Genomic DNA, 13,558 nt, shown 5'->3' with positions numbered 1-13,558 from the left:
ATCTTACGTGTATTGTCCGAGGCTTGACGCATGCTTATGAAACCTACCTGATCGTTATGAATTAGGTGGGGCAGGATTGGGTTTAATCTATTAGCCAAAATTGTACTATACATTTTTAAATCTGTATTAAGAAGTGAAATTGGCCTGTAGCTTGCGCAACTCATTGGGTCATTTCCTTATTTAGGTATCACTACTAAATTTGCTTGTGACATTTGCGTGGGAATCTGGGAACCCAATAAAAAAAGCTATTGAACATATCTAAAAGATATGGTGCTAAAATTCCCCCAATATTTTTTATAGTATAGATTTGAAAATCCATCTGGGCCTTGGGCTTTTGAGGGTTTCAGACCTTAAATAACCTCTTTTAACTCTGCAATATTTATTTTAGCATTGAGTCCCTCCGATTCTTCCGCAGACAGCTTTGGAAGTTCGCATGCCTGTAAATAGCTCTCTATTTGTTCACTGGATGTTTTATTAAAGTTGGGGTCTGATGAGTCCAGATTAAACAAATTATTATAGTATTTATAAAATTCCTCTGCAATTTGGAAAGGTTATATGTGATTTCCCCGTTACCCCGTCTTATCGCTGAGACTTGCAATTTAGATTTAACACCTTAGTTTACTAGCGAGCAGCTTATCTGCTTGATTACCCGTATCATAATAGGTCTGACGAATCCATATTAATGCTTTCTCTGTGTCTTCCAATCTTAATTTATGTAATTCCACTCTTGTCTGGCAAAGAAGCTTATATGTCTTCCTGTATGGGCGTGATTTATGTTCCTGTTCTAGTTCAATTAGTTTTGCCGTAAGTTTCCCTGTTTAAATTATTTAGCTATTTTCCTATATGAAGCTATTGAGATAAATTGACCTCTAATTGAGCTTTATAGGCCTCCCAGAGGATGGACGGGCTTGCAACTGAGCCTTTGTTTGACTTGAAGTAATCTACCAAAATATTCCACATCTGTTCCTCAATCCCCGTCTGATTTACATTACATTACATTAAATGACAGCATTTGGGAAATAGGAAAATGCCTTCAGTTCAAATACTGTAACCACCTAAACCTGTTACATTAAATATTTTCGCTCTTCCTATAGGGTTCACAGCTTGTAACAATAATAACTGGGAGTATAGTTTAAGACCTTAGAAAAATTCGTAAAATCGAAAGGATCAGATTAACCACAAAAAATTTACAAAAATAACACTGAGTCTCTTAGGTTTCTTGCACCCCACCTAGATCCAACAGGACCTCAGGGGAAAAGCGAGAATTTCAAACACCGCGGGAAAAAAAGTTCGCCGCAGATCATAAACCAGCTAATCCGACTTTAGCCGTAGTGACAGAACCCTTTGCCCTATCAGGTCGGGTGGGCAATATCAGGAGCTTCTGGACTGTCCCCTCTTTCACTCCGCTGTAAAGCTTCTGGTGGTCTCTCGGGCCTCGGGGAATGCTGCAGTTTTGCGGACTGCTGGCCGTGTACACCAAAGGCTCCTAGGAAATTCTCTGCCTCTTCCGGGAATCTTAACGAAAATTGCTTCCCGTCTTTGTTTACGACTAATCGTAATGGGAAAGCCCATCTATAGTGGATCTCGTTATCTCTAAGGAGGACGGAGGCATCTTCTTGAGATTGTAGATCTGGAAAGATCTTGGAATATCCACATATTCTTTAATCCTGCAGCCTCTCATTATTTTCTCCTTAGTGGTGTAATAGTGTAGTTTGACTATTACGTCCCTGCATTTTCGAGGTTCCACGAATCTTGGACCTAAGGCTCAGTGTGCTCTGTCCATATGCAAGTCACTTGTTAGAAGCGACGGAACTATTTGTGTAAATAGATTTGTTAGATAGGGTTGCAACTCACCCGGATCAACTGCTTCCGGATATAATCATCGATGGTGTCATTCAGGTTCCTGATTTCGTCATTAAGTCTGATTAGCTGGTCTTCCATTGAGCCCTGACTCTGCAGGGATTCTTCGAGTTTCCAGCTGCACTGTTCATTCTGTCGGGGAAGTCAGACCTGCCTCAAATTCAGCAACAGCCTTATCTACAGCCTTATCTAGATCTGTCACTTGAAAGACATCCTGCATCTTTTTAAACAAGTCTTTTAAAGCCTTTGAGGTGATTGGGGAATTTTCTTCTGTCTCTTGGTCTTGTTCTGTGTCAAACTTTCCCCCTTGGTGTGGCTAATCCTGTTGTTCTTGTGCACACTCGGGCGCCATCTTGGATTTTGGGAACCGGAGAGCCAGTTTTCAAGAGGTAAAGGGACACTGAGGGGGTCGGTGGCTTCTTATCTTTTTTAGGGGGAGGCATCCCTGTAGGTTCCGCTGAAGAGGGAGGTCTTTTCAATAAATTTCAGCCGATTTGGAGGGCTAAATCATCCGCGATCGTAGTGGAGTCCACGGAGCTGCTTCAGAGAGCTCCCATCCTCCTCGGTGTTGCGTGCGCGCCCCCAACATTTATTGCATTTTTAACACAATTTGTAGCCAACGTTAACCCCTGAAGTACTGGATTGATTCAAATACTTAATATATCATGATATTATCGTGACAGCAGAGAAAAAGACAACATTTCCGTCAGGGAACACCGGTAACTAAACAGCCTGCTAAAAATAGCACAGCACAGTCCAGACGGACTCACCTCAGTTTGAATTCCGTAAAGAGAAAATCCATCGCTAAATTGGGTGGGATTGCTGTTTTAAGATGGTCCATAGAGAATGTTATGGGGGGGACATAGCAATATATTCAGGGTATGTATCAAACCTGAACTTCTGTCTGGTCTGACATTTGTTTTTCTCTTCGTACCATAAATATTTGCATGAGGATTTGTCATTGGTAATAGACGTAAAAGAAAGTATTTACCTGTAGCCTTTGGACTATTTTGAACTACACGTTAAAACAATACGTAATAGTCCCTGCTATCACCAAAGTGACCCAATGGCAGTAATGTTTTAATGGGTTTAATCTTGATGACTGATGACAGTTACTCACATAGTAAGTTGAGACTTGCAAAAGAGTCCAACTTGCTTTTGCTTCTCCCTTTTGTGCTATATCATTGTGTTTTCTAGGGCCTGCCAACCTCCCAAAACATGAAAAATACACAATTCTTCATCTACGTCTTCTTACCCAAAGGATGGGGGTTCAAGGAAAAAATAAGAGGGTTGTATGTTTGTAGGCACACAGTAAAATATGTTTATTTGATAACTAACACAAATAAGGACATATTTTAATTTGCTGAATTATTACACTGTATTCGGTCAGCTAAGTGGGACTGTGCCATGACTGAAGACATTTTAACTTAATCATTATATTGCTCCCTTTCCACAATGGTTTAAAACAGGAGTCAAACCAGAGGATCAATGTCATTGTAAAATGTATCTTTTTCATAGTTTGACTACGAATATGATGAAAATGGAGACAGAGTTGTTCTGGGTAAAGGGACTCACGGCGTGGTATATGCAGGACGAGACCTAAGCAACCAGGTCAGAATAGCCATCAAGGAAGTTCCTGAGAGAGACAGCAGGTAAGGGAAGCTATTGCTATTTACCAACTTACTGTACTTTGTGCAGATGTGGTCAGTTGTTGATTTTTTGCATTATGAACAGTTACAGCTTTGATCTAGATGCGTAAGTTCCCCAGCTGATTAACTTTTGCTTTCAATAGGCAATGAGCAGTATCTTAGACTTTAACTCTTGGAGTATAGTATAGCCAGGGATGGCTGGGAGTTTGGCGGAGCCTCTTACCTTCTCCGGAGCTGGCATCTCCTCCTGCTGCAACACGTCACCGTGACAATACAATGTCACATGATGCATGAGGCCTCTTGCGGGACCTTGTGTTGTGTGACATTGCGTTGTCATGGTGACGCACCGTCACATGGTCACAGGAGGAGATGCTGGCACTTAGAGAGGCCCTGCTTTCTCCACCTCGTCCGGCAATCACAGTTTAAATGTTGTGGCGGTTAATTTAACCATCACAACATTAAACTGTGGTTACTGAAGTTGAGCCGGGGAGGATTGCACCTGGCCTCTGTAAGCGCGGGGCCAGGTGCAGTCGCACCGATGGCACCGCCATCAAGCCGGCCCTATCTCCAGCTGTACAAATGTGCAGAATTAAGGTAGAGGGAGGTTTTGATTAGGACTTTTAAGTCCTGCTGTAACTCAGGTGCACAACCCTTTCATTACCAGAAGGGTCTGCATTGCAGAACAATTGTTTGCAGTAAAATAGAAAATGTGGAACAAAAGCCTAAAATGAAATAGAGACCGTGGCTCCAGACTATGTATATCAGCCAAATGGTTAATATCTGCCACCATAGTCCAAGTAAGGACTCACTGTTGTTTGTACCGACCTGCATCCAATTCTAACATGATTAGAGAAACAGGCAGGGGACAAAACCAGAGCCAGTGCACCGTGCCCGCATACCGCTGGCTTTTTTGCATTTCCTAATTCTCCTGGGTATTTCTAGTGGTGGGACACAAGTGCCACTAAGATTTCTGCACCTCATTTTTCATTCGGACAGTGGGAACTGAACCAATTAAATCATGTAAAATGGAAACAAAATTATATATGGGTCACACTTGATGTGACCTCTCTGTATACCATGATAGATCATCAGTCAAGGATGACCGCTGTTCCATATTTTTTAGATCATTTGGACCTGTCACTTTCACAGAGCCCTGTTATTTTAGATTCCATTCACTTTTTATTGACAATTTTTTTCTTTTTGATGCGGTTTTCTATCTGCAGACACGTGGAACGGCAATGGGTACCAGTTTTGCCTGTTCCTATGCCAACCTTTTCTTGGTTTGATGGTAGTCGTTCACGTGTTTGGAGATGGGAACCCCTTCAGGGTTAGTATTGTTTTTTTACAAACGGTTTACAGATAATCTTATTTTTATTTGGAATTGGACGTTACTTCCCTTTTATCCTTCATAGACACTTTAAATACTAATACATTTCACTTGCACTTTACGTTTAATCAAAATTAACAGCACATTCATTATTTAGATCTGCTCTTGTATGTGGATCTCAATTTCAATATTCAAACCGATATTTATCGCATAGCTAATTCTCGTAACACATTTTTGCAAGCTGACAGCTGCCATCCCAAGCCTCTTTTGAGTGAAATTCCAAAGGGACAATTCAAGAGATTGAGGAGGAATTGTTCCAATTTTGATGACTTCCTCGCTCAATCCAAGGATCTATATGACTGGTTCAAGAGTAGAGGTTGTTGACCATGTGACCTGGGTCGGGCCCTTGAAGAGGTTAAACTTATGAAGGGGTCATCTTTATTGAAACGAGGGAGGAGAGGGCAAACCAAGAAAGAGGTTCCACTCATCATTACACAATTTAGTAGACGAGCCAAACAAATTAAATCGATTATCAGACAAAATTTGAGCGTCTTGTCTCTTGATCCAGTTCTGAAAACTTTCATCCATTCTAGTCCAAATTTTGTGTTTAGACAGGTCAAAACTATTGCTAGTTACAACTCTCCAAGCCTGATTAATTCTGCGGAAAGCTTTCAATCAAATCCCTTAAAGGGTTCATATGTGTCACCATTGTAGAATTTGTTCCTACATGATACCTCTGTCTCATTTTAGTTCCATAGTCACTAACAAAACATATAAGGTTGTCCTTTATTAATTGCAATACCAAATGTGTCATTTACTTATTGATATGTGGTTGTAGAAAACAATATGTTGGATATACCACAAGGCCCTTTAAAAAACAGGATCATGGAACATGTCTGGCTTATTAGGGGGGGATTTAAGTCATCCAGTCTTCAAACTCTTTTCCGCCTGTAGTCATGGCAATATTGATGCATTCTCCCTTATGGTGATTAAACATAACCCACCCACCCGTAAGAGGGGGTATATGATCAATATATTAGATCATTAGGAGAATTACTGGATCTATATGTTACAGACTCGGACCGTAGTCGTTTTTTGTAGATATGCACCCCGTTAAAATTATACAGGGATCTCTCATAGATTTTTATGGAGAAATTATCTTTATTACAATTAATGTGTATTATTTACCAATGACCGGTGAGTGGTATGGTTAATTACAACTTTTCAACCTGATTACAACCTGATCTCTATTCCCTGCTCACCTGCTGCTTCTCTCCCTTTTTCATGTGCTCAATCTCTAACAACTAGCTGTTAATGACATGTTCTTTTCTCGCTTTCTTCATCTCTTTGCACTGACAGAAACCTGGCTCTCACAATCGGTCTCTGCCCTGGAGGCAGCTCTATCCTAAGGTGGACTTTCCTTCTCGCACACCCTTGGGGCGTGGGGGTGGAGTAGGAATACGTTTCTCTTCTCACTGTAAATTTCAGCCCCTATCTACTCCTGCTTCCCTGACATTCTCATCCTTTGAGGCCCATACTGTCCACCTTTTCTCTCCACTCTCTCTGCGTATTGCTGTCATCTATAGGCCACCTACTGTAACTCTACATCCTCACACTCCAATTTCCTTTCTGACTTTGGGTTCTGGTTAGCCTTCTTCCTCCCTTCTGACTCACACACACTGCTCTTAGGTGACTTTAACAGTCACATTGATGTCCCCTCTCAGTCCTGGGCATCTTGATTCCTCTTTATCACTTCCTCCTTTGCTCTCCTCCAATAGACTGATTCCAGCACCCACAAGGAAGGTGCCACTTCCTTGACCTCAGCTAAAAACTGTTCCTTATCTGATTTCTCAATCTCTCCTTTCCCACTCTCTAACCATAACTTCATCACACTTTCTCTCTCACACTCAACCTCCAGCCTCTGCATGCTATACTTGCAACCTGCCTTCCATTGACTTTCAGGCCTTGGAATTCAGCCTAAAATCAAAGTTTTCTTAACTACCACCCACCTCTGACCCAAACAGTCTGGTCAAAAATTAGAACACTGTCCTTACGTTCTCATCTGATCAGTATGCTCCTCCTGTACGCCGGCACTCACTACACTCCAAACCTCAACGCTTGCCAAACATGCAGACATGCTTTCTGCGCTCTTGCACTCGTTCCACTGAACGTCTCTGGAGGAAGTCACCCTCTCTGGCTGATTTCCTTCATTTTAAATGTATTGTCCTGCGTTTGCTCTGCTCTTTTTCTTGACAAACAGGGTTACTTCATCTCTCTTGTAAACAGGAATAAATCCAACCAACGTCACTCTTTCCATTACAGATGTTACTGATTATTTCAAGTGCAAGGTGGAAGCTATCTCCAAATAAATCCCATCTGTCCCTTCCACACCACTCCTGCCTAATCCTCCTCCATCTGCCGTTGTCTCCTTCTCTCCAGTTACAGAGGAAGAAGTATATCTCCTGCTGTTCTACACAACATGCAGTGTGGACCCCAATCCCTCCTATTTTGCTTCTACCATGGTCCCCATCCTCACTAACATTTTTAACTCGCCAAAGTAGCTAATGACCTTCATATTGCCAAATCTCAAGGAAACGACTCCATTCTGATTCTTCTTGACCTCTCCTCATCTTTAGATACTGTTGACCACCATCTTCTCCTACACATTCTCCACTCCCTTGGCATCCTTGGTATTACTCTCTCCTGGTTTTCCTCCTACCACTCTCGCCGTTCCTTCAGTGTCTCTTATGCTAAGTCCTCCTTAACCTCTATGGAACTCTCTGTAAGTGTACCTCGAGGCTTAATTTTATGCCCCCTACTCTTCTCTCTATATACTCTCTCGCTTGGTGATCTCACTGACCTTTGAATTCACCTATCATCTCTATGCCAATGATAACAACTATATTTATCTAGATCTGACCTTAAACCTGTAGCCCAGTCCAAAATTGGCCTATCAGCTATCTCTGCCTCAATGGCCTTTTGTCGTCTCAAGCTGAACATGGTTAAGACAGAGATCCTCATATTCCCTCCCATGTGGCCTCCCTACCTCAGTAGGAAACTGAACACTTCGAAAAACTTAGTCAGGTGGCAGTTTTCAGAGACTCCGGTAAATTGTGACAGAAGTGGGGTGTTCGGTAAGAGAAGAAAGAGCGACAAGATTCTTTATTGAACCTTGGAATCGTACACAGGTTTCTGCAGGCAGATCTGTAAGTGCTGCAGCATATTATAAATATTGTAGTGTATATATGTTGCTAAGGAAGACAGCAGTCAGAGATCTGGCAACTCAGAAACATACTACAGCTTAACCCTGTTATAGCACGGTCCTCAGGGCCACCCGCGACCACCGCGTTATAAACGGGGTTGCGGGAAAAAAATGGCCGCCTAATTTTTTTTTCTTCTGGTGGTACCGCGTCTGCCGGAGGGGGAAAGCTGAGAACTCTCACAGCGTTCCCAGACCCGGTGGGGCAGCGGCAACAGCACGCAGCACATAACCCGGCATCTGGCAGCTCTTCTCCCTGTCTCTGCTTCCTGCTTCTGCTTCCGTCTTGCGAGAGCAAGCTTCCTTAAAGAGACAGTGTGTCTCTGTGTGTGTGTGTGTATTTGACTGTGTGAGACTGTGTGTGTGTGTGTGTGTGTGTGTGTGTGTGTGTGTGTGTGTGTGTGTGTGTGTGTGTGTGTGTGTGTGTGTGTGTGTGTGCGTGTGCAGTGTGCTGTGAGTGTATGCAGTGTGCTGTGAGTGTATGCAGTGTGCTGTGAGTGTATGCAGTGTTCTGTGAGTGTGTGCAGTGTGCTGTGAGTGTATGCAGTGTGTGTGCAAAAAAAATAAAACTTGAATTTTTAAAAAAAAAAAATTAATTTGGGGTCCACGCTCAAACCGCGTTATAGTGGATCGCGCTATAACGGGGTTGAGCTTTATATACAATTATGCTTTGTAGTAGGTTCATTTTCTCAGGGAGCGTTTTTCCAGTGAAACACGAAGGCTTCTTTAAGTTACAAGGCTTAGAAATCAGATATAAAAATAGCCAGGCATAAAAAGCTGGTTTATTTCCAAGATGACAGAAATGCTGTTTGGCAGCTCGGCATGCAAACTAGTAGTGGAAATAGTTTCACTGTTTTTGGAACTGGTGTAGGTCTGAATGACTCCTTGGAAAATGCCAAGTTCAAACTCAATCCAGCTAGTGCTTAGAATGGAAAGAATTCTTGAGAGCTGAAATAGTGTAGTTGGAACATTATCAAAAGAATGTGTACAGTCTTGTAGGCAGGACTGTATTTACATTTGGCTTGAATGGCTATAAATTAGTCATAATGTGTAGTGACACACAGATCTGTCAATTCTCACTGGTTTTCTTTGAGTCTTACTGGTTTGGAGTCAGTCTCACTGGCTAATACAGTAGAATCAAAAGACTCTCAGGAGCCTATTCACTAAACTTTGATAAGTGCATTAACACTTAAGTGCACTTTTAAAGCGATTGTGCATGTATAGTTATTCACAAAGCTCTGCTATCACGAAAAAATCACTTGAAAACACCTAGCGTTCAGGCACTGGCTATAACAACCCATACGGTAACTGAAAAACTAGCCAAACTCGCATTCTTTGCCAGCAACGGCTATTGACAAAGCTCTGAGATGCAGATCACTCGGTAAAAACTTGCTTTCTTTTCTCGCAATCTAAAAGGTGGCGGGATCGGAATCGTGATTTGCATATCAGAGTTTATTTTATTTTGAGGAAGGACATGGTATGACCTGTTCCTATTTGAGCAACCAATAAAGCCTTTTTCTATCCGGGTTCGTCTATGCTGATTGCCGATTCATCTGCAGTTGCTTCGGATATCTTTTTTCTACTTTTGCTCTTATTTTTACTGCATAGGATTGAATCTGGGGGTCTCCAGAGCTGACCAGCATTCATTCCAACTGCGGCGACCCCCGGATTCAATCCTAGGTTATAAAAACAAAATTGCAGCCGGCTTCATTAACTTAGCAGCTAACTGCTAAGATAATGAAGGGGTTAAATAGCAGGCACTGATTTGTTGTTGGGGGAGGGGGAAGCTAGTAATTGCCCAAGGGTTGGTGTTTGTCTCCTAGGGGGTTGCAGTAGGAGATAACCCCTTTGTTACCTTAGCAGTTACAACCGCTAAGGTATTGAAGGGGTTAACCCCTCCCGCAAGGCGTAAACACCCACCCCGGGGCAACTACTCCCTTCACCCACCCCCTCTACCACCATCACACAGGAATGGGTAAAAGGGCTATTAGCCAAAAAACACTGACCTCGCTGATGGCCTCTTCTGCCAGCAGTGACGTCACTACCTGCATTGTACTTCTGTCGCCATCAAGGCAATTTACTGCCAGGGAAATTTTCATGTGGTGGGTGCCGCTATAGAAGTTTCGCTTCAAACAAACAAAGTAGTGTGATTTGACATTTTTTAGAGCACGATAAAAAAACTTGCGGTTTGTCTTAGTGAATACCGTTTTGACACACATTTCTTATAGTGCGGTAAGAACATGCAAACCCGATCAATAATGCACTAAATACATAGAAGTTTACTGAATAGGCCCCAGAAACTTCAAGTCTTGCTTGTAAAAATCAGCATTTTCCCATACAAATATTATTTGTTTTGAAACAGCAAATATCAGTAATGTGGTCCTTCCGGGTTGACATCTCTTGACACAAGCAGTAACTTTACAAATAAAAATAAACATTTTATAATGTTATCTGTGGCTGCTAGCATTCCTACGTTTTGGAGCAAAAGTGTGTCCATTTTTATTTTTATTGTTCATCCCTTTGCGTCAATGAATCATAGGCACTTTTCTCTGGTGTGGCCATGTGGGCAGCAGCCTTCAATTTCAGGAAGTTCACTAGAAGGAGTTACCAAGGGCACATATTACAATCGAATGTATTAAGTTCTGCACATATCTCGTCCCATTTCTCTCCCCTTAGTCTGAAGGTGACATAAACCTCTCGAATTAACAAAATGCACCAGGTGTTGGCAAACAAGCATATTACATATCATGCAACAGAGAGAAAAACATTCATAATAAAGTGTAACAAATCATACATGCTCCTTTTAATGGACTACAAAGATGTATTTGAAAAAAGATGCATGTTATTACCAGGATGTATCACTTGTACATTTGTGCTTCTGCGATGACATCTTTATACAAACTTGCTGATGTAGCCCGCTTTACTTTCCCTGGGATTGCCGCAGCAATACTGACTGTATGATCTTTCTGTATATCACGGTACGCTGGCTCACTGTGACAAACTTCTGAGAACAGGAGCTAAACCGTGGCACAGAATTCATTGACTGCCATGAAAAATTTGCTGTCAGCTGCAATCACTCACAAAATAAGTTGGACTACATGTATATTCTGTAATTGTTTCTGTTGGTGCCAATCTAATGGTTATCTGATTAAAATGTAACAAAACAGTAGAAAGATGGATATATTTTTTTTTTGCTACTTCTATATAAACTACTGTACATTCTACAAAAGAAAAGCCAAGATTTACTTTAGTTGCAAAAATGGGCAAAACACATGATTTAACAGGGAAATTTTTTTTTATTACCTTTAATTAGCAATAGCAGCCCAACATTTTTTATAATACCAAAAAAATATTATGTTATTTAGGTCCGCGGCCTCCTGACGTAAGGAATAGAATATGTAGACCCTCTCTCCCGATTCGATTGCATTCACATGAGCCACCATCATCCCTTCCCTTGTGCAATCTAAAGTTGAATTGAGGTTGTGCGTGTTGGTAACAGTGTCTGTTCTCCCAGGAGTATTCCGTGGCATATTTAGCAATGCTGCTGAAGCAGTTCTGTGTAAGAGAACGGCGTGTCTTCATATAATACATGCAGGGCCTAAGTGTACAGAAAAACATTTGCACTAAGTCTCTCTTACTTTCTCACAGCTGGAGAAGGAATAATGCCAGCAAGTAAAAGTGCAAGGTCTGCCAAGAAAGTACATGGGACTGAAAGTATGTTCTGTCAACACTGGAGTTTTGCCCAGTAGGAAAGGTCTTTCTGTAATTACTACTGTATTACTGATGCCAATCCAAAAGAACAGAATATGCTGAAATAACCAGTAGAAAGTATACCCATGTATTTATACTGTCTGCTGCAATGTTTTACATTGTATGTCAAATGGTATACAAGTACCTTACATATAAAGGCAGCATTCTGATCAAAGTCAATGCACAGATTTGTGAGGATTGAAAACGACTTGCTACTTAATAACTAGGCCGAGAACTAGCATCACATTAAAATATTGTGCAGCTTCTAACTTTTGCCTTATTACCGGAACAACTTTAAAGCAGCAGTTCTGTCGGCTCCCTTTTTGTTTCAATGTCCGGGGACCGCCTGGTTTAGGAGCAGGCAGCCCGCTGTCGACAGGGGAAACTTGTAGACATCCTATAGCTGCAGGGACCGCGCTTCCACTGGCGGCCAATTGAAAGCCATAACATCATCATGAGCCGACGTTGCAGCTTCCTATTGCTGACCAAGCTCGTAGCGATATTTGTTTGTTTGTTTTTTGTGTCAAAACAAGCACACAAAAATTACAAATATCTGAGGGGGCCATGGATCATCTCTGGGGGACCCCACTGATCAGTGTAAATAAAATACCTGTATTTGGGGTGGGATTGTTGCTATAATAGTTGTGGAGAGGTTCCAAGTTGATGGCCTTTCACATGGTGCTTTATATACCGTGTAGATATATATATATATATATATATATATATATATATATATATATATACAGTGTTCGACAAACCTATACATTTGCTCGCCCCGGGCGAGTGGATTTAACCCCCGGGCGAGTAAATATTGGCCCAAGCAGCACACGTTTGGTACTAGGTGGCGAGTAGATTTTTTTGTGTGGCGAGTAGATTTTTTGGTGATTTGTCAACCACTGTATATATATATATATATATATAGTGGCAGGTGCAAACATACACACAATGAGACAGTTTTGGGGAAATTAAAAAATGGCTTTAAACAGCAGTTTAAGGCAAAACATGTATACAAAAGAAACAAAACACCTATCCCTTGTAAGGGCTAACATACTTCCCCAGTCCCTATCTGCAAGACTGGGAGGAAAAGCGCCTTACCAGCCTATGCCCCCATAGTCTCAAGCGGTAACTCAAAGCAGGTGGCCCTTCAGGTCAGTGGTGTCCGGGAGTCTTGATCTCTGCACAGCCTTTGTGCTCATGACAATATCTCCTCTGTCAGCACAGTTGTGAATGTGCTAAGGAGTCTCTGGGTCTGTTCCCAGTAGGGCTTTTTTACCCTGGTCTGATTACCCAGGTAGAGCTCGTTAATTGACTAGCTTCAATTAACCAGCTCTCTTCTGGATTTCTCAGACCACTACAGGCTTTTATTTAAACAGGATTACACTTACACTTGTTATACCTGTTACACTTACCAATTGTCCAACAAGAGAAGTAAGGACACTTTCTGTTACATACAATGAGAAACGGCATCTGGTGGATGGCGGATAAACAGCAGTTCTAGGCACTTGCTGGCAAAACTGCCTTGCGACCTCCCAATTACATCCAACCATAGTGCTATAATTATACTTATCCAGCCATACAGTAAGTGAATTATTTAAAGAAAAAAATAATCGATATCAGCGCTGCTCCTTGGGATGAGAGACTCACCAGGTAGGTAATAAAATCAATTTATTAATTCTACATAAAACAGATACTAGAACATAACAAAAAAGACCT

General features: G+C 41.7%; 1 protein-coding gene across 2 annotated transcripts in view; it reads left to right on the top strand.

Moving 5' to 3' along the window:
• The window catches only part of MAP3K5 (mitogen-activated protein kinase kinase kinase 5), a 192,502-nt gene that overhangs the window by 129,277 nt on the left and 49,667 nt on the right, over positions 1 to 13,558 (top strand). For both annotated transcript variants that reach the window (XM_075597435.1, XM_075597436.1), the window contains one exon: positions 3,379 to 3,512. In XM_075597435.1, coding sequence (XP_075453550.1) covers positions 3,379 to 3,512 — 134 coding nt within the window. The remainder of the gene's footprint in view (positions 1 to 3,378; positions 3,513 to 13,558) is intronic.

Source organism: Ascaphus truei, chromosome 4 (assembly GCF_040206685.1).
Source record: "Ascaphus truei isolate aAscTru1 chromosome 4, aAscTru1.hap1, whole genome shotgun sequence".
Taxonomy (NCBI): domain Eukaryota; kingdom Metazoa; phylum Chordata; class Amphibia; order Anura; family Ascaphidae; genus Ascaphus; species Ascaphus truei.
The sequence above is the reverse complement of the archived record's forward strand: the minus strand, read 5'-3'. Positions and strand labels throughout refer to the sequence as shown.